The sequence below is a fragment of the Nyctibius grandis genome, chromosome 3 (genome assembly GCF_013368605.1).
Source record: "Nyctibius grandis isolate bNycGra1 chromosome 3, bNycGra1.pri, whole genome shotgun sequence".
Lineage (NCBI taxonomy): Eukaryota > Metazoa > Chordata > Aves > Nyctibiiformes > Nyctibiidae > Nyctibius > Nyctibius grandis.
In genome coordinates this window covers 15,675,963-15,703,031 of record NC_090660.1, presented here as the reverse complement: position 1 = coordinate 15,703,031, position 27,069 = coordinate 15,675,963, and the positions used below count along the sequence as shown (strand labels likewise).

At 37.4% G+C, this 27,069-nt stretch overlaps 1 protein-coding gene across 2 annotated transcripts; it reads left to right on the top strand.

Moving 5' to 3' along the window:
* The first annotated feature begins 67 nt into the window (after positions 1–67).
* Positions 68–23,267, top strand: PRP4K (pre-mRNA processing factor kinase PRP4K). Of its 2 annotated transcripts, XR_011047809.1 has the most exons (16): positions 92–169; positions 4,026–5,219; positions 8,236–8,409; positions 8,683–8,838; positions 9,562–9,643; positions 11,177–11,387; positions 13,851–13,924; positions 15,362–15,452; positions 15,829–15,976; positions 17,191–17,328; positions 18,542–18,695; positions 19,678–19,792; positions 20,309–20,460; positions 20,939–21,025; positions 21,725–22,498; positions 23,013–23,267. XR_011047809.1 is itself a non-coding variant. In XM_068396221.1 (15 exons), exons 1-15 carry the CDS (start codon positions 132–134, stop codon positions 21,926–21,928), a joined length of 3,018 nt encoding a protein of 1,005 aa, XP_068252322.1. In that variant the 5' UTR covers positions 68–131; the 3' UTR covers positions 21,929–23,058. The 2 variants fall into 2 exon arrangements, 1 of the variants encoding a protein (XP_068252322.1); XM_068396221.1 differs by having other exon boundaries at positions 68–169; positions 21,725–23,058.
* Positions 23,268–27,069: the final 3,802 nt, after the last annotated feature.

Here is a 27,069-nt window from a genome sequence, read left to right as displayed (position 1 = left end):
CGCGCTGCCTATCGGGACGCGGGGATCACTTCCGGCGGCCGGCTGCCCCCGCCTCACCCCGCCGCCCCTCCGTGCGCCTGCGCCGCGGCCCGCGTCTCCCCAGCGGCAGCGAAGGAGTTTGGAAGTTCAAAATGGCCGCCGCGGCAGAGCCCGAGCAGCGAGCGCCCGAGTAAGAGACCGGCTGGGAGGCTCCTCGCTATGGCGCCTCGGGGAAGAGCGAGGCGGACGGGAAGCGCGGGCGAGGGGAGGCGGGGAGGACGGGAAGCGGCCCGGGTGGAGGTGGCGAGGGAGGAGGAGGAGGGAGATGGGGGAAGGTAGCCGCTCCGGGGGAGAGGGGTTGCTGTAGGAGTCGCTCGGCGGCCGCCCCGCCGTGAGGCGGCCCAGTGGGGCCGGGGCACGGGAGCCGGTTCCCGCCGATCGGCGACGGGGAAGACGGGGGTGGTGGGGGGGTGGCGGCGCGCAGGAGGCCGCGAGCCGGCCCGCTGTGGGGGGGGAGGGGAAGCGGGGCCGGGACCGGCGGGCGCGTGTCCTCGGTTCCGCGTGCGCCTTCCCGCCTCGGGGGGGGGGGGCGGTAGCTCCGGTGCTGCCCTCCCCGCTCCGGGGCTGCCCTCCCCGCGACCTCTCCGGCACCTCCTGCCCCTCCCCGGGGAATCGGGTTTGCAGCGGGGCGGGCGGGGTAAGCGGCGGGGAATCTTCTCCCTCCGCGTGGTGTCGAGGCTGCTCCCTCCCGGGCCGGGCCGGCGGCGCGCAGAGCGCGGGCATCCCTGAGGCGCAGCCGGGCCGGCGCTCCCCGGGATCCCCCCCTCACCCCGCGGCTCTCTGTCCGAGCGGGGCGTGGGGGGAGCCGGGCCCGCGGGTGCCTCGGGGCTGCCCCGCCGCTGCCCGCCCTGCGGCGAGCCCACCTCCCCCGAGTCGCGGCCGCTCTCGCGGTATAAGAAGTGCCCTGTGCTGGTGGAAGCAAAAAGCGATTTGTTGCCGCCAGCCCCTCCTTCCAGCCCTCGCAATGACTGGCAACTCCCGGCTCCCGTTGGGAAGCGGAGATCGAGCTGCCGCCGCCCCGCCGGGCCGGGGCTCAGGGGGTGTATGTTCCTGGCACCCCGGTTGGCGTCGTGAGGTTTGGGGTTGTCAACGCTCACGAGCTCGTGGACACTTTATTCTCTGCAACTTTTGTCCGGAGTTGACAGCCTAATGCTTGCTTTATTGCTGCTCTTCTCTGTACAAACATTTTAGCTATATAAACGGCTTTCTGTATTTTCTCTTCCTTTAAAAGTAGCGATTTGAGACTTTTTTTGTTTTAATCGTGGGAGTAGAAAACAGGTGAGGAAAAGCAGTGGATGTGAACCATGTACAACATGTAAGCATGTGAAGAGGAGGATCTAGTATTGTACAGAGAAACATAACTAAGAGCAATAAGGTAGAAACTGGCGGTAGGAAGCCTGAATGTAAGGAAAGATGGGTGAAATCTCTTTGCAAATCTTCATTAACTTCCTATCGTCCTTCGCCTTGAATTCGGAAGTAAGCAAAAGTGGGGCTATAACAAAATCATGTCAGAATTCCTCCCTACTTAAAACCATTAGCACCTAAACATGTAGTTACCTTCTAAAATAATCTTAAAAGCTTTCTCATCCAGGTCATTACACCTCTAAAGTGTTTAAATGAAGTAAAAGTTTATGCATGTTTTGATGGAATTACTTGAAATAAAGATTCCTATACATGAATAAGCTCTGAAATATTTAATGCATATTAACAAAATTAAGAGTAACTTTGTAGCTGAGGTACAAATACAAAGAAAGCTGGCCATCGTTTTAACAGTCTGCAGTGGCCTAAGATACTGCTGTGCTGCTGCATCTCATCCGGCACCTCTGCTACTAGGTTGCTTTTACAGAATGTAAGGTGAGGTTGTTACATAACGTTTCAATACATATGATAACGAAATAACTTCCTTGTAGATTTCAGTGCCACTTTCTGCTGTTAAGAGAAGGAAGGCTTAATCTGGAGCAGCCTGAATGGATGTGGTTTTTGTTGTTCTGTAGTATTTTTATAATGTACTGAAGTACCATTAATATGTTATCGGGACTTATACAGGATCCTGTATCTGACTAAAAGAAACTTGAAAGATGCATAGTTCCCTTAAAATTCTCCTTGTGACATTTCTCTGCCCTTTAGCTAACTTGACTGACATACTTGCTCTGGATTGCAAATCCAAGATGAAAAAGTTTTACATCTAATACTTTTTCCTTCTTCTTTTGTGTCTTTTGTGCCAAATGCAACATAGCAAACTTGTTTTAAGGCAGTTTGTTCGCTTTCTTTCCTATATTCTGTTGTGATAATGGTGTGGAGCATCAGGAGGAAGCAATTAAGAAAAACTCTTCTTTCTAGATGCTTTGGGAAAGATGTAGAAGAAAAAGCGTACAACATTCTGACTTAAATCTCTGAATATTGCATATTTTTAACTCAAACGGTCTGTTCCCTTAGGAAGTTTTTCATTTCAGAGCACTAAAGCGTTAATGATTTTAGCAAATAATTGTAGTGTATGTTGCAGAGAAGTCTGGATTATTTACTAGTACTGGAATTTGTGTTAACTCAAGCAGGAGAGAATCAATAACTGCACTGTTTGAAGATCCTGTCTTTAAATAGGAAGACACTAATCAAATTTATAGTGAAGTGCCATCCTTTAGGCCTGGCTTAGAGTACCTCTGATATATTTATTCTGTTGGATCATTGATCATATTCTTCAGAAACATGTGTCGTATGAAACTAGTAGAGTTGGGAAGATATCTCTACATTTCGGTGTACATCCCCCCACCACTCCTGGCCATTGTGTTTAGGGAGTTTCTTTTCAATGAATGAGGCTTGGGATACAGAAAGAGCTATGTTTAAGTTATTAAAGTGTTAGCTAGTAAATTCTGAAACTGTAGCTTAGATGGGATGAGTTTGTAGGAAGGTGAACTCTGGCACCTATAGTATTTGGCAATGGATTTCAAAGGGCAAATATCCTTCTTACTACAGACAGTAACTTAATTGATGTTCTGAAGAGATTATTTGCTAAACACTGTAAAAAAAATCATTGGTAAGCCAGTTTCAATGTCTAAGGAAGACAATATAAGTGAATGCATAATGTCAGGGCTGAATTTTATAATTTTTGAAGTTAAGAAGTACACTATTTAAATTGCTTGTTGCTGTGACGAGCTAATTGAAATGATTTTTTTTTTTTTTTGAAGAAACACTATATGTTATTATCTTAATAACCTGTTGCAGATTTATTTTCTGCTTTTTTGGCCAGTGCCATTTTACAGGTCTAAAGATTACAGCTTTTTTCTTAGGAAGCTGATAGTCTGCTGTGTACTATCAGAAAGATTTTCTGAAATTAAACCTCCTTAATTTGTCCTGTTCCTCAATAGTGTTCCTTGTATTGCGTAAATAATATAAATGCACAATAAGAACAGTTCTTTATTTTCTAATGGCTGTGTTCACTTACAGAAAGAAATAGCCGTTAAGAGAATCAGTCGACTCTGTGAGATTTTGCAACATGGTTTCATTAGATGGTCAGCATCATCCCTTGAAATAAGTTTTGATCTTTGGAGCACACATGTGTTCTGCCATTTGAAAATACTTTTAGAAGAAGGCATAGCTTGGATTAGGTGTTGGAGTGGAACAGCAGATAAGATAGGTCATGGACTGACAGGATGCATAAATATGGAGCACTGTTGTATAACATTAACGGATATTGTCAACGTTGAACCTAAAAGCACAAGCACTGATTTCACCCGTGAGTTTTGTTTTGTTAGTGCGTTTGCTGTGTCTTCCTTCCATAGTGTTTCTTTGTGCCATCACAGCTGTCTGTTCTTGAGGAAGTGCATGTACTCTTGTAACTTTGTTATGTTAGTTGTACATTTTTTAAATCTCCCAAAGGTAAGTAATTAAATGCCAGTTAGTTTCTATCATAAAAAAGACTGTCAACTTAACACAACATTAAGGACTGCAGTGAGTTGATAGTACTGATCTGTAGTTTTTATTCTTTGCAGGGTTGAGGATGCTAATGCATCTGAGAGAAGTATAAATGAAGAAAATGGGGAAGTCTCAGAGGCAGACCAACCTCAGAACAAGCACAGCCGACACAAAAAAAAGAAACACAAACACCGAAGTAAACACAAGAAACATAAACATTCTTCAGAAGAAGATAAGGACAAAAAACATAAACACAGACACAAGCATAAGAAACATAAACGGAAAGAGGTAGCTGATACCTCTGACAAGGAAGATGGACCAGCTAAAAGAACTAAAATTGATTTTTTAGCTCCTCTGGAAGACTTGGAGAAACAAAGAGCATTATTGAAAGCTGAACTTGAAAATGAATTAATGGAAGGAAAAGTCCAGTCTGGGATGGGATTAATATTACAAGGTTATGAGTCAGGATCTGAGGAAGAGGGGGAGATAAATGAAAAAGTGCGAAATGGAACGAGACCTACAGCTAAGTCAAACACTAAGGGGAAATTAGAACCTGTGGACAATAAAACTAGTTCCAAGAAAGGAAGTAAGAGTGAATCAAAAGAAAGGACTAGGCACAGATCTGACAAAAAGAAAGGCAAGGTAGGAGTCGATGGAATCAAAGAGAAGACAACTAGAAGCAAGTCAAAAGAGAGGAGGAAATCCAAAAGCCCTTATAAGAGAAGTAAGTCTCAAGATCAGACAAGGAAGTCTAGGTCTCCAGTGCTTAAAAGGCGATCTCAGGAGAAAAACAGAAAGTCTAAATCTCCCCCAGAGGATAGAAATAAGGCTGATGATAAAAGTAAATCAAGAGATCGCAGAAAGTCTCCAGTTGTAAACGAAAACAAAAGCAGAGATCGTGGCAGAAAATCTAAATCTCCAGCAGAACTAAGAAGCAAATCCAAAGACAGAAGATCACGGTCCAAAGATAGAAAACCTCGGAGATCAGAGACTGACAAAGAAAAAAAGCCAATTAAATCTCCTTCTAAAGATGCTTCTTCAGGGAAAGAAAACAGGTCCCCTAGACGACCTGGCCGTAGCCCAAAAGGAAGAAGCTTATCTCCCAAACAACGTGAAAAGTCAAGAAGAAGCAGATCCCCTCTCTTTAACGATCGTAGATCTAAACAGAGTAAATCCCCCTCTCGAACCCGGTCTCCGGTTAGAAGAGTGAGGAGTAGGTCTGCAGAAAGGAAAAGAAGAGAATCAGAAAGAAGGCGTCTTTCTTCTCCCAGGTAACTTAAAGATGTCATGAACCATTGTAAAAATGCAGTACAGGATGAACTATCTTCTAGTTCGGTGTTTATCTCTTTGTTTTATTATTATTTAGCTATCAGAAAAGATAATCGGATTGTGCACTATACTGTGAGCTTACTTTGTATGTATTCAGTTTTTAAAAAATACTCTCCCCAGCTGTCAGATGTGCAAATTCAGCTTTGGTTGTTGAAGTGCTGAGTTATTTGCTGCTCACACCATTACTGGGAACAAGTTTTGTAGCTCAGGTTCTCCTTTTTGTCGCTTGGTTGGATTCAGAATTTGGCTTCTATTTTGCTGCTTCGTTATAGTTCTGTTGCTTTCAGGAATTTCTGTGGAGTGAGAGTCCCCTCCACTCTTACATGTCAGTGTTGGCTAAAAGTGGGTAATTAACCACTTTTCCCCTCAGGAAAACCCCTAATGATAGAGTCAGCATGTGTGAATGTAAGCAAATTTTTATATCAAGATGTCCTTCTCACAGTCATTTTTTTCTTAAAAATATTTTGTATTTTTAATTTGGTAGAGGTATGGTAGTGTTGCTTCGTTATCGGTCTGTTGCATATCATTAACATATTTTGTATACACTTAAACGAGAAAGACTGAAATCTTTTTAATGTATTTTTAGTCTTGGCGTTTTTTAAAAAGGCAATTTAGCCTATGAAAGCAGTTACCTTGAAATTTAATATGAACTGTGAGACAATCGTTACTAGCATCTCCTTCTCTGAAGCTGATAAGGCCTGGATGGTAAGTTCCCAAGCAGAGAACAATGTATGTGTATACATTTTTGCAAGTTAATTCATTAAATGTAAGAAGTTCAACAGGCAGAAGGGTTCAGCGTTACTTTCAGATAATGAATAATTTAAAACGTTTTATCATAGGGTTTAGCTTCACCCAGTCCAAGAACTAAGAACAAAGAAGTGTGAATTTAAAACCATGTATCAGAACCACAAAGATCTAGCTCAGTAAATAAGTGCCTAATAAATGTGAAAGTCTTTCTGCCTGCATCACTGAAGGTTACTCTGGCTTCAGGTGTGGGGTGTCTTCTACAGGCGCATTATCAGCTTATTTGTCTGTACTGCTGCTTAGCCATACTGCAGGTACTTTGGAGGATGGCCCCAGCGGTGTTAACCAGATTAAGCAAAGCATTGTAAACACTAGCAGTTTATCTGGCTGCTTCCTGGTGAGTCAGGAATGTATCGGCGCAACCACTAAGTTTCTTTGACATCGTGTTTGACTTCTCTTCCGTAGCATTTTGCATCTCTCAGTTTTCATTTCTCATGACAGCTTGCATTGCAGCCAGTTTGAATTAGTTGTCTAGACACTATTTCACGCGGTGCATGTGTCTAGCATTTTGCTATCAAGTTCATACTTTTGTAACACCGTGGTGAGCAGCATGTGAGTGGGGGACTACTGAGAAATATTTTCTGCTGGAAGTGTTTGCAAATCAGCAGGAATAATCTTTCTTTGTGGGACATCCTGAAACAGCTCCAACTATGTTGGAGTTTTAACTACCTGTAATTACTCAGGCTGCCAGAGAATTTCAGGAGCTTTAGTGAACAGCTTTAACCAAAAATTCCTAGTAATTTTTTTCCTGTTTGTTTCTAGTAAGATACTTCTCAGGTCTTTGACTGAAGTTACTCATTATATGATGTCACTATGAATTCTTAATCAGCTTCTACTTTTTATCTCATACCCGTGATCCCTGAACTGATGTAATTTTTTTTACAGTTATTTTGATTGGGTTTTGGCCCACTTTGTTAACCAGGAAAACCTGTAACTGTCAGTTCATCCCTTGGCTTTTTTTTGTAATATTGTTCACAAGAACATAATGTAAATTAAATGGGTTAAAGGGATGAGCCTGCTCCAGCATTTGAGTCTACAGTAATTTCTTGTAGAAACTGCCAGTACTTCTGCATGTGTGTAAATTTTCCTTCTGTCCCACTGTTTCCTATTTTGCATCATTTCTGTGTGCCTGGTCGTTGTATGTAGCTAAGGTAACTGAAGTTGATATAACAGTCTCAAACCAAACAAAAAAACATTACAGAATGGGTGGAGTTAATCTTTCAGACCCAAGAGATTTTGTTCATTGATGAGTGATAACACCTGAAATAACTAGTCCCAATTTGACTTAAAAAAAAAAAAAAAGGGAGGGGAGGCGAGAAACAGAGTAGCAACATTTTCTTTTTTCTTTGAACAATGATGTGGAAATACCTTCCAAGAATTTCTCTTGCAGCCTCATTAGAATAGTTGTTAAATATTTTTAAATTCTATCCTTCATGGTTTTAGATTGAAGTCTTGCTGTCATGGAATGCAATTAAGCTTTTTAATGTAGTTGTCCTGTCAAGGATTTTTTTTCCTTGAATAATTGTGAATCTGTATAGACAAGAATGAACAAATTTTGAAAGTATATAGTGTCAAACTTGAATTATTTTTTTAATTTGAGAAGGGTTAGTTTCCATGTTAATTAAGAATTTTAGTTTTCAGCTGCTGTATTAGAATGTGTGAAATGCTGAAGCTGTCCAGTTCAAGTACCCAAATTGAGAGAGACATTAAAGTCATTGCTGTGGAGTAGCGTGGTCCTAAATTTCAGTACTGTGTTGTAAAGTGGCTGAGAAAATTCACAAGAATTAGTTTTTAGGTGTTATTTATTGTTTAAATACTGTTTCTGCTAAACATGAAAACAGGCCACTACTTACGTAAGACTTAAACACAAGATTTTTTTTAAAAAACCTCTCTCAGCTTTGTGGTAGTAATTACCAAGCTCTGTTTCCAGAGTTGTCCTGAGCTAGACCTATGCATGGGCACATATTTCCCAGGGTGGGCAGACACACACAAGGGCAGCCAGCTCTGCAGCTTACTTATCCATCCCTCCCTCAGAAGCTGGTCTGGTGGTCCCTCACCTGCAGTAAGATTTTAAAGTGAGCTTTTAGAGGGAATTGTGATTTTTGTTTTCAGTTTGCTTCTGATTTTACTACCATTGTCTTCCTCTGTTTTAAGAACACGGACCAGAGATGATATTTTGTCTAGACGTGAAAGATCAAAAGATGTTAGCCCACCCAGTAGATGGTCCCCAACCAGAAGAAGGTCTCGGTCCCCCATTAGAAGGAGGTCTCGTTCACCCCTTCGACGTAGCCGATCTCCAAGAAGGCGGAGTAGGTCTCCTCGGAGGAGGTAAAGACACTGCATTTTTTTAATACATTTTGTAAAATATTATTAAAAGAATGAAGATTGCTATCTTATGTGTAAAAAGCCAATGCATTTTTTTTGTCTATGTTTATGTATGCTAGCATAGTTGAATTCATTATGTCCTCCATGAATTAATTTGTTTTATTGCTTGGAGTCAGTGTGTACCTTTATGTTTTATAAATAGGTTTTCCTTCTTTTGTTCAAAAAACTAAACCAAACCCAAACCCCAAAAACCCAAACCCCTCTTATTGTTACCAGGGATAGAGGCCGAAGAAGTAGATCTCGCCTTCGAAGGAGATCCAGGTCACGTGGTGGCCATAGACGTAGGAGCAGAAGCAAAGTTAAAGAAGACAAATTTAAAGGTAGTCTTTCTGAGGGTATGAAAGCTGAACAGGAGTCTTCATCAGATGAAAAGTAAGAATTAATTTCTAATTTACGCTGATTATCTAAGAATACAGATCCACTGATATGGAGAATGAATCTTCCTGGAGTAGTTTTTAGGTGTCACCTAAAACCTTAATCATGTTTTAGTACTTGTGATCTCGTCAAATTACTGTTGGGATGATCTGGCAAAGTTTGGAGTATGCAAGAAATATCAAGACCTGGTGGTCAGACCTGAGGGGATGATATGTTTTTTGGTTTCTAAATTCAACTTGATCCGTATCTTGTGAAAGTATTTGGTCTGTTTCCTCAAGCTTATTGCTTGAGGAAAAACTGTAACAGCTGAAAGAACTCCTTGCTATATGCAAATTGTTTTTGTGTTTGCTAAATATCTACTTACTCCAATTGCACAAATTCTTAATCAAATTATCAAGGAAGAATGATGCTGGAATGAAAACGAACAAGGTTTTTCTTGTTTGTTTTTTTTTTTTTTCTTTAAAAGCAGTTACTGTTAATTGTTTGCAGTTAAAAATGAAATATTCAAAAGTCCCAATGAGATACCAAAAGATAAATTTTTTCTGTAAGGAGATGTAAATACACACACTGGGATTTAATACACCTTTGCTTTCTGAGTCAGTTGAACAGCAATTGTTTAATATATTGTGTGCTTTCTACGCCAAAGAACTGCATTTGGTAAAATTCAGTAGATAATCTTATGTTTATGATGTTATTTAAAAATTAATTATATTTTTATAGTCTTGAAGACTTTGATTTGGAAGAAGAGGATGAAGAAGCAGAGATAAGACAAAGAAGATTACAGCGACAAGCAATTGTTCAGGTACACGGTTATATTATCACATGGGTTACAGAAACTAATTTTATGCTTTTAGTGTAAAATGCTGTGATAAAGGAAGGCTCTTAGCCTATTAGTACATTAGAATACTAATTACTATTACTATATTTTTTCCAATTAATTTATTGTAAATGTTAGTCTCAGTTAAATTTTATGCTTCTATTGCAACAGCATTGCTTTTAAGACTGAAGCAACTCTTCTGTGAGTCATTTTTGTGCTACAGTTAAACATTCTCTGACAGTCCTATGACATGTTAGAAATGTTCTTCAGTTATCTTAATCTGTAGGTTTTCTTCATAGCTGTATCATTGATATCATCATGTCAATATGGCGTTGAGTTACACATCAATTAACCTAACTGGTCAGTTTGTTTCAAGTAGAAGTTATCCATTTTCAAAACTTCATAAAGCCACTGGCATGAGTTCCCTCTTCATGGAAGTAGATAATGTATTCAGTTACACGTGTGGGTTCCCATGAACAACTTGTTCCTGGCAAGAAGGTAACAGTAGTGACAGGTGATATGTGATTGAGACCCCTGGAAGGGAGCTGTGACCAAAGGGGATGTAGTTCTGCAGCACAAGTTGGTTATCTTTCTTCGAAGTTGGGATTTGGTATGCAGTTAGAACATAGTAAGCAAAATGCTGTAGCATATTTACTTAATATTTAGTTATAAAAACAGCAGTTATAATGTACCGTTCATCGTTTGACTTTTATGCTAAGGCCATTGTAAGATCCTTCAGAACTGCGAGTGAGCAAAACCATATAAATTATTTTTAGAGGCTGGTTACACCTATTCTTGGTCCATGCAGGAAGCAAATTTCAGAGCTCCATTCTCTCAATGGGAAACCTCTGCTTGTGTTATTGAATTGATTACTGAGTGGTATCAGCGTTTATTCAGTTTTATTTTTAACTTTTGGGAGAGGAAGTGACATTAGTATAATTCTATACTACTTGAGCTAAAAAAAATAATTTATAAAGGTGTTGTCTTGAACTTTTTTAATGCATCTGAAATTTTTCAACAAGAATGAACGAGTAAAAAGAATTTCCAAGTCAAATAAAAAACCTGAATCAAAAAACTACTTTTCTGTACCATAACGCTAATAAAAATGGAAAAGATTCTGGGATGTAAGATATAAGATCACTAATTTTTCCTTAAAGACTTTATTTCACTACCTGTGTGCTAGAGTGGTTTAGTAATAAATGTATTGGTACTGACATTTTGTCACGCACAACAAAATAGTTAATCTTCAATAAAAATAGCTTTTTATGGAAATGTAAAAACCTGAAGGACACATAAATTTTTCAGTCGTCTTTTATGGTCTGGGCTGTGGTGCATTGTAGCAAAGTGAGTTTTCAAAAGCTGTATCCTATTCTGCAAATAATCTGTTGCCATTAGAGATGTACGTGATTATGAAAGCAAAGATTAAGGTTTAGCACAAACCACTGAAAGAGTGAGTATAAAAATGTTTAAATTGTGATAAGATGTGATGGTGAGATTAATAATTAAATTTCTTTTTAGAAATACAAAGGCCAGACAGAAGACAGTAATATATCTGTACCATCTGAACCAAGCAGTCCTCAAAGCAGTACACGTAGTCGCTCAAATTCACCAGACGATATCCTAGAAAGAGTAGCTGCTGACGTTAAGGAGTACGAACGGGAAAATGTGGACACGTTTGAGGCATCAGTAAAAGCCAAGCACAACCTCATGACAGTTGAACAGAACAATGGTAAGAATCTGAAATCTCACTGTATAGTGCAATTTATGAAAGCTCAACTCTTAAGCAGAGCACTTCAAAAGAGACATTTTACTTAGTTTCCTTATATACTCCCAGGCTTGGAAGTAGACTGACTTTTTGGACAGAATTTGAGAATGTTTCCATTAATATTATGGTACTTACAACGTAACATTAAAATAAAGCTTGCTTGTTAAGGAGGATGATATGAATGAAACCTGCGCTATATTTTGAAGCTCTTAACATAGTTCACGCTATACATTTGGAAGAGCAAATAATGATGTCTGTGTCTATAGTTAAGAATCACCATTTTTAACTTCCTGTTTTTTCTTACACATGTTGTTTGCTTAGAAGCTTAATATAGTCCTGGTCTTTATCTTGGGGTGGGTTGGAAACCATGTCCATTTTGTCCCTTTTTTTTGGTCGAAGCCACTGTATTAGAATATGAGTGGGTCTGTAGTAATTTAGAACGATTAAGACTAGTAAGTCCATTTTGGTGGCATAACTTCTTGCTGAAGAAATGTCTATTTCTTCCTCTTCCTCCCTGCACATAATGTATTGTACAACAATACTGAAACGAAATACATGTTCATATAAAACCTGCCTTGTGCCTCCTGTGGCAAAAGGAACGTAGAGCATCTCCCAGTGCACCCTGTAATATTGAAAATCTGCCTTTTTTTGTTTTGGTTTGGTTTTTTTGTTTGTTTTTTTTGTCTTTTGAAAGTGGATTCCTGTACATCTTCCCAGTAGTCAAAAGGTGTGACTAGTTGCTGCGTGGACATACCTGAGCTAGTTTTAACTACTTCAGTTTCTCTTTACAGTTTAATTGCAACAGCATGCTGTTTAACAAGGGCGGTGAAACCTGCCCAACCCCTCAGGAAGTGGTTGGACAGTTAGCTTGTATTTCATGTCATGCACTAGATGTATCCTTTGGGGCTAAATATGCTGTGTTCTAGTGGATGCTTCTCTTTGAAGTAATAAAGCTGCATCTCTTTGGAACTAGTATACTGCTTCGTAGTTTGTTCTGGCATTCCCTTGAGCAGTATGTTTTCAGATTGTTCTCCTGCTCTGTAGGTGGAAAGAACTATCTTAAGCACTTTTCCTTTATTTGCATACCACAAGTTTAGACTAGGTCATCTTAGCTGTAACAGACAATAACTTTTTCCTTTTTTTGTCAGAGGCACGTACTGCTTTCTAACTTTGTCCATGAAAGAGTAACTGTTAACTGCATAGACATTTTTAAGATACGAAAAAGGTTTGTTACAGTCAAATCTGGGAATTTTCGTATATTGTTGGGATTCTGAGTTGGATGTGGCTATAGCAACAGATGGAAGCAGTGGATCACCTTTTTTTTTATAAGAGCCATTTTTTTTCTTTATATCCTGACCTCATATAGAGGCAGAATAGTAAGTTGCTAAGGAACTAGTTAATAACTCATGGTAGCCCAGTGCAAGTGTGAGTAACTGGAACTAAAAGGAAAATTTGAGGAATTTGCTGGAAGGGTCTGTCTACCTTGAAACAGTGGTGTAACCTGTCTCCCCATAGTGTCTGGTGGCAGGTCTATACCGTGAAACAATAGTGTCAGCATGATGGACGAGAGTTTTTGATGCTCTCAGAAGATTTCAGTCTAGTTATTTTGTGTGAAAATGGTTGGCCATATGCATCATAAGACCTGAAGAATCTGAGGTTAACCATTTATTTATCTCCATTGCTTAATACCCTAAAGGGAGTGCCTGTGATTTACTGTGGTCATGAAGGGGTGCTACCATAATGTGTGTTGTGAAATAGTTTGAAGTTTACTTGCTCTCACTAATGTGTGCTTCATTTATATATCTTTGCTTTTATCTTATCAACCAATTAAAATGTCTTTGGGACTTTATCCCTTTTGCACCTTTTAATCATCTTTAATCTTGCCCACATTAAAAATGTTTCTCTTAAACGTAATAGTCTTTGACCAAAAGCTACACACGAGGTCCTTTTTGACAGCGTTGAAGAAAACACTTTCCAAAGAAACAAATTCTGGGCTTTACAACTTTGGTTTTTAGTAAAACACTTTGTGATTAGCAGAAAAGCCTGAACTTGTGTATTGAAAACATGTCTGTATTTTTTTTATATATACACGCAGTCATTTTATATTTATTTTTATATATATATACTCATTGTGTGTAGGGATCATGTAAGTATGTACTCTTTTCTTTCTGCTGTGTGAATGATTTGAAAGCTATTATATTTAATTTTTCAAGGAGGTGTAAATTTTTGAGTGATTTGAACAACTTATCCGAGTTTTGTATTTCTAGAATGTAAAATGGTGTTTGCTAGAAACATTAGTAGAGCTACCTGTTTGTCAACATACTGATCTTAGATTATATTGTAAAGGTACCAAGTCATGAATTATACTGGTTACAGTTATTAGTTTGTCGTCTTTTTCATGTTGAGTAATGTAAATTTTATTTTAAGGTTCAGCTCAGAAGAAGCTGCTAGCTCCTGATATGTTCACAGAATCAGATGATATGTTCGCTGCATACTTTGATGTAGGTAATTCTTGGAGATTAAATGTATGATTTTTTTTTTTTGCTTGATTTTTGTTAGAGAGTTGCTGTGTGGAAACTTTGATTTGTAAGAGCATGTGTAACTGAGTGGATGGTATGTTCCGAATCTTTTGGTCAGCCAAGGCGAAGTAGTGCTTAATTAATATTTCAGTGAAAGAAAACCTGCTGAAATTAGGGGGAGTTTTATAAGACTAAGCAATTAGGGAATTCACCTCTTGATAGGACCTATAACGGCACATGGTAACAAACCTATTTATAAGTTAAGCTTTATGTTACTGTTACTGTGCTGCACTGTTCTAAATATGTGCTTTTTTTCAGAGGTTCATGTATAGTTACTTAAAAAACTGTGTAAGATACTTCAATTTGCTAGTGATGCTGTGTTGGAGTAATGTGGTGGTTTGTTTGGTGGTTGGGTTTGTTTTGTTTTTCTTCAGATCAAGGAGATACATTTCCTCTTTTTACTTTTGCACTATTCCAGCAGTTTTCTCTAAATGTGCTGAAGCAGCCTGCAAATCTTGGCAGTCCAGTGACTAGTTTTGAGACTTTACTTGCCATTCGCTGTAAATCTACCTTGTTGCTGAAGCACAACACTGAGAAATAAGTCAAGACAACAACTTTCTTCTTAACTTAGAAATTCTCCAGTTAATTTTTGTTTATGGCAGACATATCTGTTAGTTATGACAGAAGCATTGGTGACAAAAGGCTGCCATAGTGTCACTGGTAATAATAATTAAAAAAAAAAAAAAATCAAAACCCTTTGACCTCGAAAAAGATAAATACTTGAAGGACGGGTGGGGGGCCCTTTTAAAAATTCAAAAATTACAAGTAGGGATTTAAATGGCTTGTTAGTGAGCAGTTCCCCCTTCCAGAAAGAGCTGTTCAATTGAAGATATTCTTCACTACTCGTAGATTTGAATTTCTGATAATATATTGCCAAATCTGTTAAGAGATGTCAACGGCAATTGTAGTAATTTTATGATCATAAGTATAGTAGTATGAAATCTGTGAAGTAACGTTGAATGAGCAGAAATTCAAGGCTTAAACAGTTACATTTTCCTTGCAAATTGCTAAACTTTTTTACTACAAACATACTGTAAGTAAAAACAGTATCTTATTCCGATGGTCCAAAATGTGCATTCTAACACGACTTGTAGAAAATCCTTGTGGGTATTAATTGAAACTTTGCCCATTTATGTTTAATAATAGTTCTGTTGGTTGTTCCCATCCTCTTTCCTTGTGTTAGTCTTTAGATACTGGTATGTAAATAGCATTTTGTGTGCAGTAGTTTATCTCTCCTACAAGATAAGTGTGTTTGTACTGTGGAGAGGAACAGTGTTTCAGGAGGAAAAAAGGGCTTTTGGTAAGTAAACATCAAGGAAAAAGAGAGCACATAAGCAACGCTATTACTTTTCATTTCAGAGTGCTCGTCTGAGGGCTGCTGGGTTTGGAAAAGACTTCAAAGAAAACCCTAATCTCAGGGATAACTGGACGGATGCAGAAGGCTATTACCGTAAGTTGTATTTGTTAATTTGCAAGGACAGCTAGAAGAGGGTGCTGAATAGAAAAGATCCTCATGTAAAAGTACTGAAACGTTACTCTAATGTAAATGTACCACAGTGCCTTCACTGAGTGTGTAATGTAGTGGATGAAATGAGCATGCAGGTTTTAACCTCAGTTATGAAAAGACTCCAGATTTACAGAATCACAGTTTGTTCCCCATAAATTCCACAAGAGCTAAGGGATACAAAACATTGTACACCATGAAATTAAGCAATGATTCTGTTTCTCCTGTTTTTCTGAATTATACAGAACGGTTTATTTTTCATAAAAAGTTTCATGATGTATGTCACTCACTACTCTCTAAACTGCTTGATTTTATCCTTCAGGTGTTAACATAGGTGAAGTTCTAGATAAACGTTACAATGTCTATGGTTACACTGGTCAGGGAGTCTTCAGTAACGTAGTGCGAGCCAGGGACATGGCAAGAGCAAACCAAGAAGTAGCGGTTAAAATCATCAGGAACAATGAACTTATGTGAGTAATGTTTTTGTTTAGTAATAATAAAGCGTATGTAACAGTTGGAAGTTTTTCATGATGTGATTTGAATCTCCCTTTGTTTCAAGTGAAGTAACAGATTACAGCTGTGATTCCTGCCTTTTCTGCTAATATGAGCCAGATAATGGGAAGCGCTTGAGGACTATGTATCCACGCTTCTTTACATCTGTCACAGGAGAAGGGTACTTGCATTTTCATCAGGCACTTTCTCATTTGCAAAACTGCAGGGAACAGTGGTAGCAAGAAACAAGGTTACAGTTAATTATGAGGCTTGCCCAGCCCTAAAAGTTTTTGAGATGGGAGTCGTGGACTGTAAAAAATCTGTTTTGATGGACCAAATCGATTTGGCAGGCTATGGGTTGGATCCTAATTGGTCACCTGCAACTTACAAAAAGACCTCCATACATTAATTATTTTTGTATGTTCTCTATGTGTTTGCATGTATATAAGATATATAAAAAGCGATGGCACTCTACCTGTTGAAATATAAAAAAATTTGAGGTCTTTCAGAATAAGTGAACATTAACAAGTATCATCTATTAAACCACGATACGTGAGGACTTGTCTATAATATTCATTTTCAGTATCTGCTGCAGTATTATGTCCTCTTCCGTTAAAGACAACTTAAATGAAAATCTTTTCCATGCATTTTACCTTGGAAGTTTTAAGTTTTCTTGCTGTGCATATAACTGGGTTATTTTGAGTTCTATGAATAGATATCTGGAAAAGTTTAAAAAAAAAAAGGGGGGGGGGTGATAAGATATTTCATTTTGGAATGTCATAGAATCAGTTCGGGTGCGTACTTGACTCTCTAGTCAGTTTAGCTTAAAACTTTTTCTAATAATGTGGTTAAGTACTTTTTTTAAAAAAGTAAACTTCTCGAGTGTTGTTTGAAGTGTCGTATTACAAGGGCAAATCTAATTTTAGCTTTACATGCAGCTGAGAGGGGAGGAGGAAAGGATAGGCAGGTTACAAAGGCACAGTGAAGATCAAAGAATAAAATAAACTTACCCAATGTGGTGACACTGACAGCAAACCACTGTTGTGATTTTTTTTAAGCTGTGGTGCATGAAGTAATGGCAAGACACTTCTCATTTCCTGATAATTATAGCCACTCAAGTGAATGTCTAGATTTTAAAAAAGTATTAGAACTTCACTGATTTTGTTTTCTAATCATATTTCTTTGTTTTCAGGCAAAAAACTGGCCTAAAAGAACTGGAATTTTTGAAGAAGCTCAATGATGCAGATCCTGATGACAAGTTTCACTGTCTACGGTTGTTCAGGCATTTCTACCACAAACAACATCTCTGTCTGGTATTTGAGCCACTCAGGTAAGATGACAAATGTTAGGGGTTCTCTGTAAAAAGTAAAGTACTGTTGAGTGATCTTTACCTTTCCAGTTTTGGTTATTGTTTTGATACCTTGTTCTATAGCCAAGATACAAGAATGCAGGGAACTTTTAAAAAAAAAAAAATATCTGGAGGCACAAATCCACAGACTACTGAACTGTTTCTGATTTACTTAAAGCATCATTGTGAACTTTCTGCCTGGGCATTATTTGAAACAAAATAATGTATTATTAAAGATGGTTCATCTCACTAGTGCTGCTCTTAATGATCTATTTTGTGTGTGTGTCACAATCTTTTTATTAGTTTTCATAATTCTTTATTTTAAGTGTTTGGATTAAGAATGCATTCCCAGAGAGGTTCAGCAAATGCTGTATATTCTGTGAAGAGTACATATGTAACAACAGTCTAAGGAAGAAAATTGTTACATTACTTTCTTTGCATGCTCATTTTTTCTTTAAATAATCAGGCTCTTTTGACAGGTTAATTGTAGACACTATTTTATGATGGATCTGAATATATTCACTACCTTAGTTCCCATTCCTGCTTAGGGACATCAGTTGTTCATATCCTAAGTTTTCTGTGTGTGTCGTATTTTAATTTTTGCCACATTTGAGGTGAAGTTAAATGCTGAAGCAATGCAAATTTCATGAAATTATTATTATATTTTCAGTAATAAGCTATACAAGAAATCATTTTCTTGTGCTGCACGCTCTCTTTATAACACTCTTGTACATGATTTATACGCAGTGATGTTTTTGTCTTGGAATTGTGGTATTTTTATTTGCTGTTTAAGTCATCAGAAAATCGCCTCCTCAAATTGTATCTTTTGCGTACTTCCTTTTTTATTTATTTCTTCAGTAAACTAGTACAAAGGCAGTACAGTTGTTAAGAAAATGCTCTTCGTGTGCAAATAAATCCTCTGTAATTAATCTTGATTAAAAATGTGTTCTGAACTAAGTAAGTCCGGTCTTGTAAGTAGTTATACAGTGTAGGATAGATCTGATAGACCAGTGTTCTTGTTTCATTGCTGTAGCTAACAGGGCGGTACCTATGTTATGCTGAATGCTGCTTTTTCTCAAAAATGTCTAAAGCTAACTGGTTTCTTCAAGTTTGTCTTACAGTTCAGGAGGCTGCTATATTTTCCTTTGCTAAGCTCTTTTCTATTCTGTCTCTCTCCCTTTCTTTCTTGTAATAGTATGAATTTACGAGAGGTGTTGAAAAAGTATGGGAAAGATGTTGGACTCCATATTAAAGCTGTGCGTTCCTACAGTCAGCAGCTGTTCCTGGCTTTAAAACTTCTTAAAAGATGCAATATCCTACATGCAGATATTAAACCAGATAATATTTTGGTAAGTAAGAAATAATTGAAACTTATTTTGCACAGTCTATAGTGTAAAATTAAGTATTTAAAATGAATATAATTCTGTTCATTTAAGTGAAGTCAAAATTTACTGTAACTGAAAATGTTAAGGGTTCATGTTTTGATATAAAATGCTATTGTGGTATAAATAGTAAGAAAGAAATACAATACAGCATCTAAATAAAATCTTATTTAGTGCAATCTTTTTCAACCAAACCTGTATCCACTTGTATCTTTTTAGAAAGCAGATCTTCCAAAGTAAGACAGTATTCTTTCTTAGGAGAAATCTTGGGACTTTTTCGATCAGTGGTTGAAAAGTGTTCTGGCTTTCTGCAAAATGGAAGTAGGTTGTTTTGAGTCTGGATGGAGATTTTGTTTATGTGAATGAGATAATGGGGAAAAGTCCTTAATGCCTTTTTTCTTTTCTTTTATCTTTCCATTAAACATTCTGGTTAGCAGAGAGTGAGAGCTACATCAGGGGAATTAAGCATGTTTCCTTTGGTTTTCTTGGTGGTCATCCTTATGACAAACTCAGATTTTTATTTTGTTTAAAATGTTCTCTTCTTGCCATCACAGCAGTAAAATTTACTATATAAGCATGAAATATGTGAATGATATGCTGTTTTATGAGTGGTACTCTGGATAATAGAGTTGGAAGTCTAAACTGATGCAATTTCAGTATCTGGAATGAAATCCAGCTCCACCAAGGATATTTTGGTAAGGGAAAAGTACGTGAAACTGACCTTTTTTGTATTTTGTAGGCTCTGAAGACACTAACTGTCACTTTCAATTTAGGAAGGTTTTACAGGTTCCTTACAATACAGGGAGGAAGGATTGAAATATGGGAAGAACTTCTAATTCAAAGGCTGAATGTCTTTCTTATCTCTGACTTAAAGTGTTTTTACTTTCACAGTGCTATTGCTAATTCTGTCTACAAATAGTGCTAATGGATATTTATGTTTAACTTTCAGGTGAATGAGTCTAAAACGATATTAAAGCTTTGCGATTTTGGATCGGCTTCGCATGTTGCAGATAACGACATCACACCATACCTAGTTAGTAGATTTTATCGAGCTCCAGAAATCAGTAAGTACATTTGGATTGGCCACATGTATCTTAAGCAGCAGCAGGATATACCAGTACTAGCAAATGAGAATTTGACTTGAATTTACTCTCTGTTTGGTCTTAGCAAAACATCACTCTGGAAATATGATGGCAATCAAAAATTCAGACTTTGAAAGCATGCTTGTGTGCCTCTTCCTGTATGTTGGTGGTTCAGCTCAGTGAGGACAGGGAGAAGCCATTCTGATTGGTTATAGTTATGTTTTAATTTAGAGGTATTGTTCTGACTTCTTGTTTTTTACTAACTTAATTCATGCTCTGATTAGTTTGGGTGCTAGGTAAAAACCTCCCTTTCTAAAATAGAGATACTGTAAAAGTTAAAAGGCTTGCATCCTTTTTTTTTTATGGTGACTGCTTATTTCTAAGAGGAGGAGCACCAATATAGTTTACAAATCAGATTTTTTTTCATCTGTCTGGTTTTGTGATATTATAGTGTTTAAGGCTGCCTTCATGGAATTAACTGGAATTGCTCTGTTTCAGTTATAGGAAAAATGTATGACTATGGTATAGATATGTGGTCTGTAGGCTGCACGTTATATGAACTTTATACAGGAAAAATACTCTTTCCTGGCAAAACCAATAACCATATGTTGAAACTAGCCATGGATCTCAAAGGAAAGATGCCAAACAAGGTAAGAAAAATAAGTACATGATTTTTAACTAATATCTGAAACTGCCGTAATGAACAGTAGAACATACTTTCTTTTTTCTCCCTGAATTCTGTTTCTTATCATATACATCTTCTCTTAACAGCAAGTAAGTATCAGACATCACTCTGACTGTATAATTTATATTGATTTAAAATCTTATGAAGTGAAAGTATACAGCTTCTTTTTCATAGACTAAGTATAAAGTGAAAGCAGAAACCTTCTAAGCACTGACCTGAAAAAAAAATACGTAAGTCAATGGAAGATACTGTGTCCTTTTTCAGCTGGTTTGAACTGTATTTTTTTGATTCAATCTAGACATTTGTTACTGCTGTTTCGATACATTCTTCATTGCTATTAAATTCTTCGTGTTGCAGTAAATTAGTAGATATTGACACTAATTGTGGAATTTGTAAGACACAAAGAACTTGCCTGAAACTCTTGCCTCTCCCTTGTTTTCCAGATGATTCGAAAAGGTGTGTTCAAAGATCAGCACTTTGATCAAAATCTCAACTTTATGTATATAGAAGTAGATAAAGTGACAGAAAGGGTAAGTCCTTAATGTGTCGACTAACCTATTACTTTTTTCCAAACTTTCCTACTATTATGATCTTTCAAACGTACCTTGACATCTTAATTAAAAATAAGATTTTTTTATAAGCTATTAGAATGTCCTTTTGCAGCAGTATGGCCAGGTTACATAGTTACAAACAGGCAACAGAGGTTTTTCCTATGATTTAGGAACATGTTTAAGAGAAATCTAAGTTTAGTCTTGGTAGGTATACAGGGTATCTCCGCATAATCTATCCTTAAATTACTAAGAAAAGAAAATCTATCTTCATTTTAGAGAAGGAAGTCCCAACTTCAGTATGATGTGCTTCTGTTGTAGGAGGTCACTATTACTTTCTGTATCATTTTAACGTAGTATATTTCTCAAGAATTACAGAATTAGTGGTAGGGTATGAAAAATTTCCATGTGGAATTTTGACGTTCTCAGTTAATGGGGATGTTAGGTTCATGTGTGCACCTGCTGTTGGCAAAAGATGCAGCCTGGCCTACCCCTGACAGCATTGTTTCCACTCTTTTCCTTTGCCCACATGAGGATTTATGAGGCCGTATGACGACGATGGGCATTGCTGATGAGATATGAGATAACCCTGCAGAAGAGTTCCTGCTGAAGCTCTGTAAAAGGGGTAGGGGTTTTGTGCATTACTTCTGTGCTACAAGGTTGCTGTTTTTGTATTTGTAGGAGAAAGTTACTGTTATGAGCACCATTAATCCAACCAAGGACCTGTTAGCAGACTTGATTGGGTGCCAACGACTCCCTGAAGACCAGCGTAAAAAAGTACACCAGCTAAAGGACTTGTTGGACCAGATTCTAATGTTAGACCCAGCTAAACGGATTAGCATCAACCAGGCTCTGCAGCACGCCTTCATCCAGGAAAAAATTTAAACCAGATGAAGAAGTTCAAAGGGTTTGAGTAATTAAGATACAAAGACTGAAGAAATTTCACAGCAGTTATTAATGTATATAAACATAAATATTTCCCCTGCAAAGTTGAGGAAGAAATGATACATTTGAATTAACATCAAGGCTGATATTTCTTTTAGAAATGTTAGAGTAATTCTGTTTTGTGTCTTATGTGAAAATTTTCACTGTAGAACTGTTTTAATTGCCAAGACTGCACAGAAGTACAATGCTAATGTATATGGTTGCAGTTCGTATATATTATAAAAAAAAAAAGCATCTGTTATTAAAAAAAAAAAAAGAAAGAAAAAAAAAAGAGCAGTAATACTGGGTGGTTGATTTGTTTTTAGCAGACTTGGCTTCATTTTTGTCTTTAAAAAATGGCCAGCATAAATGCTGTTTATATTCACATTTTCCTAGGTGTGTGTGTGCAGGCCACAGCAGCATGCCCTTGGTGTAGTCAGTGCCGAAGGGGGCCTGTTCCTTCTTGAGCCTGCCCGCAGGGATGGTCTCCTCTTTTAAAGCAGGTTGTGTACAACTTTCAGTACACTGAAGGTAAGCTATCCCATCAACATCACCGGTGTTTAAGCTGTTATTTTACTGGAACAACTGACAAATGAGAGACAATAGCATTGTGGCAGAATTCCCTGCATGTTTGATAAGTGATCTTGTTTTATTTTCTGGCATTGCAACCGTGGCATAGTTACAACTTCTGTTCTGTTCATCACATTTAAAATTTCAAGAGTGCGCACTTGATGGATAGAGCGCCTTCAGTGTACTGTTTCTTATTACTTTAATTTTTTTAATCAACTTGCTATAGACTTTGTATACATTTTGTTAAATACAATTCACTATGACATAGAACCAATACTTAAGGAAGAGTTTTCATTTAGTAATTACATATGTTGGGATCTCATTCGAAAGACCTTATATCTAAAGGATAGATAGACAACATAATGAAATTTTTTAACTATTTGTATGTCATTTTGAAAGTGTACTGCTTTATGCTAAAAGTGTTTCATTTGTTCATTGTTTTCATTATTTGTGATCATGTTGTCTTTCAATACAGGCATAAACCTTCCACTCTTGAACAAAGCAGCTGCTTTTTAAAAGCGGTAATTGCTTCTTTACCTTTTATTTCTTTTGTAAATGAAGCTTTTCTTTAAGAAATGTGACTTTAAAGTGTTGTCTCTTGCATAAAACAGTTGACACTTACTTACTGTAAAGTGAAGATTGTTCTGCTGCATGTAAAAGTGGACCATGCAGGTTTCTGTATGTTTTCAGTATGCATCATTAGATAATAAAGTCTTTTGTGAACAAGGCATTTGTAGCCATTTTTAAAAGAATCTGTCTTCAGTGATGGTAAATCAGGTAATTTGTAAGAGCCACCCCTGCATTTCCTATTAATCATTTAATTAAAGGGATTATTAAACCTTATGATCTTTGGGAGAGCTGTAGGCTATGTTAATTAGATATATAATTATCACTGCTTAAACAAAAACAAGGCAAAAAACCCTACAGATACTGTCTGTCTGCTTTGATTGTAATGAAATTATTCCTGTAGGACATGGGATTAAATTCAGGCTTTAACTAATGTTTGTGCTGTTTTTCTCACTTTTCCTTTTGATGGTGCTGAAAGAGAAAAAGGAAAGCGAGTCACAGGCCACTCAACGCCTACTCCATGGGTCTGATTTGCTGAGACACCAACTTCACCTTCCTAACAAGGTTATTTCTGACAGCATGTGTAGATGATAAACATTTAACAACAAGTTAAAACAGCTTGAAACATTTGAGTTGGTTATACAGCGTGAGGAAACCAGAATCAAACTTTTCAGGTCCACACTGCTGTTTTAATGTTCTCTTTGACACTATTAAGAAGTTCATCTTTTCATTTTTATTAATATATTCTGAAAAGCTGTGAAAACCCCACTGTTTTCACGTACTTTATAATACTTTGAACTAAGAAGGGTTTTTGTATCCATCTAGGTACATAATGGCAACAATCATGCACTCTTAGTGCACTCAAGAATGGAAAAATGACACAAAGCAGTCATTCTGCTGGTGGGGAATACCCCACCGAGGAGATGTAATGAACTAGCTACGAAAACAAGCAGGCGATGGGTGGTTTTGTATGCTTATCTGGAGCCTTCAGCCTGTCTCTTCTCAATTTATATTGTAAAATTCTTGATAAAAAATAATCTCGCCTTATTTCCACGTGTTAAGGTATCTTGTTCATACAGGAAATAAAAAAAAATAGCTTTTGTGTTTAATGAAATACTAGTTGCTTGCTAGTTAAATACAGAAAGTAACTTGCACTTCTACAACATAGGCAGCACTTCTGAGGGCAATTTTACACAGATGTAGTAATAGCTTATTCTTTCTGTTGCTTTGTACTTTATTCTTAAAATAGGATTATAAAACAATGAAATGAGTTGGTGATACAGAAACAAAGCAGTAGAAAAGATGCCCCTTAATGCCTACAGAACTGTTATAAGCTATTCTGGAGAAGCATAAAGTTGCTCGTTTACTTGTTCTTTGTGTTGTAGGTGCAGCTCAAAAGAAGATGATGGCTACCAGAAGACATGAACAAAGGTTTCTGTCCTATAAAATATATGAAAAATATTCTTCGTGTAGTTCTGTCTAAATCTTTTGGTTTCCAGCATTCCAATTTAGAGTTGATTAACACTGCTGCAGTACTGATAATTCCTGAAACATACTTACAGTATTAGAATTTGTTACGTAGATGTGCTTGTTCCATTTCTGATTGAAGAGATTTTTTTATTTTGATTAAATGTAGGTAAACAAGCATTGCTTTAAATGCAGTTTTCTTAAAATGGTAGAATGATCAGTACAAAACCTATGAAATATAGGAAAAAATCTGCTGTTCTATTTGGTTAAAATACATGTGTTTTAACTAGTAAATATTTAAGCAGATGATGGACTTTTTTCTTTAACTTCAGCGGGTTCATTGTTTATTTTAATTCTGCCAAACTTTATTGTTGCTACAGAGACTAGCTGACAGGGGCTACTCAAAACAAGTGGATTTCAGTCCCATCCAGTATCAGCTGAAGCTGGTACTTGTTGTTGGCAACAATAGAAAATCTTTGTTCTGGCTTCAAAAGCCTCTGGAATTCAGGACTTTTTGACCCTGTTAAGGAACCTCTCCAGTTTTAGGCAATGCCTGTCCCAGTAGCCTGTGGTCTCTGAGGAGAGCAGAGTAGCTCCCAGTGCTGCTGCAGGCAGCTGAATTTCAGCGGTTGCAGCTTGCTGCAAACAGAACAGCTGTGCAACAGAGTTCCTGTGTTGAACTATTTCTCAGCTGATCTAAGAGGGAGGATAATTTATCTTTTGCTCCTGTACATGAAGATGTAATTTGTATCTTCACCTGAGGTTCTTCATATAGAAAGTTTGGCTAAATCTACTGTGCTAATTTCTGTTGCCTTCTCCCTTGTGGTGACAAGGAGCTTCACATTGAACATACTTAGTTTGCCAAACATTCAGAAAAAAACAAGATAACAGCCCTATGCAGTTAGGATGTGTTTTTATTACCTTGGTGTACACTACTATAATTTAGAAATTGTTTAAGAGTTTTGGATAGAATATAATGATGCCTTTAAAACCTTTTTAATAATGCTTTATCTCCGTACATAGGGTAAGTGGCATTAAACCTCTGAAGAACTGTTATGTGTATATCGACCCGTACACAGAAAGCAGACCAGACTGTGACACTGCTGGAGACAGAGCGATCTTCTACAGTTCCTGTAAAATTGTAATTCGGGTGGAGGATGCTGGGAAATGGTAATTGCTTGAAATTAATAAAGTATGCTTAAAACTTACTTGAATCCTGTCTTCTATTGTGTTTACAAATGTCATAAATATTGAACAATTTTTAAATACACCAAAACCAAAGTGTAGTTCTTTGAATGGGGTCTTCCTGAATACGTGTAAAATGGAACTGTTGTCTTTTGTTAAGTTGCCTCTCTGGTTTTGGAAGCCCTGTCAGTGCCAAAGAATTTGTGTGGGTTTCACTTTGGTTTTCCCCATGCCTTTTTTTCCTCTTTTATAGGGAGGTACTAGCTTGTATGAGTTAGGGAATGAAAGAATTGCATTGTTATTACAGTGAAGGAAAGACAGAAGTATTTATAGATGAATATTTATAAGAAAAAAAAATGAGGCTAGTCAAATGGGAGAAGCACCATGGTGAAGTGGGATGGAGTGTGTATTTTCATTTCTTGTGAATTATGTATCAAATTATTAATCCAAATATATTTGTTATACACATGTGGGTACAGAAGTGACACTACCAAACGTCTCTTTGACTTCCACGTCTTAGTTTTGTTCATCTAAATACTTAAATAACTAAAACTTAATTTAAACTTGTGACAAATAATTACTTTAAATGAAAAACTTGGCCATTCCTTCTGTGATACACCTGTTGAATTCTTCATTGTGTCAATTATTTCTGCATGGAATCATCAGAATGGGACCAGATGACCTATAGCTTAGGACTGAAATGATTTGGGTTTTCTTTCTGTCATTTGTAAAGGTTCATTTACTAACAAACAGCATTCATTTTTATGCTAAGTTCCTTGCAATGAATGAGGTTTTGGTTCTGAAGTAATACAAATGTTGAAGCCTTATCCTAAGTCCCATATCTCACTGTTACCATAGTTCTTGCCTAATGTATAAAAACCTCAATTAGAATAAATGGGAGAATATTCTTCCTGCAATTTATTGAATTTGAGCTGAACTCCAGCAAAGAGTAAGCATGGTGCTGAACGCATTACAAGCAGGAGCAGCAGAACTAATATTCATGATTTTTGACAAAAACAAGTTTCTTCTGCAAATACTCTTGACAGTGGCTTTGAGCTGTCACACTCACCAAGCTGTGAATTTATCTCTATTCTTTCTGCTCCTAAACCCTGTTCTCAAATGAGGAAGCTGAACTTCACATGCTACCTATAAAAGGAGCTTTACCTTATCTAAATGCACCTAAAGCTCAGATATTCTACAAATCTATCTATCTGTCTATCTATTTCCTATGTTAAAACAAAGGTCGTCCTAAAAACATTATCCAGCTGATATACTCAGTATAGAACAGCCCTACGTTTGGGCTGCAGTCTTTC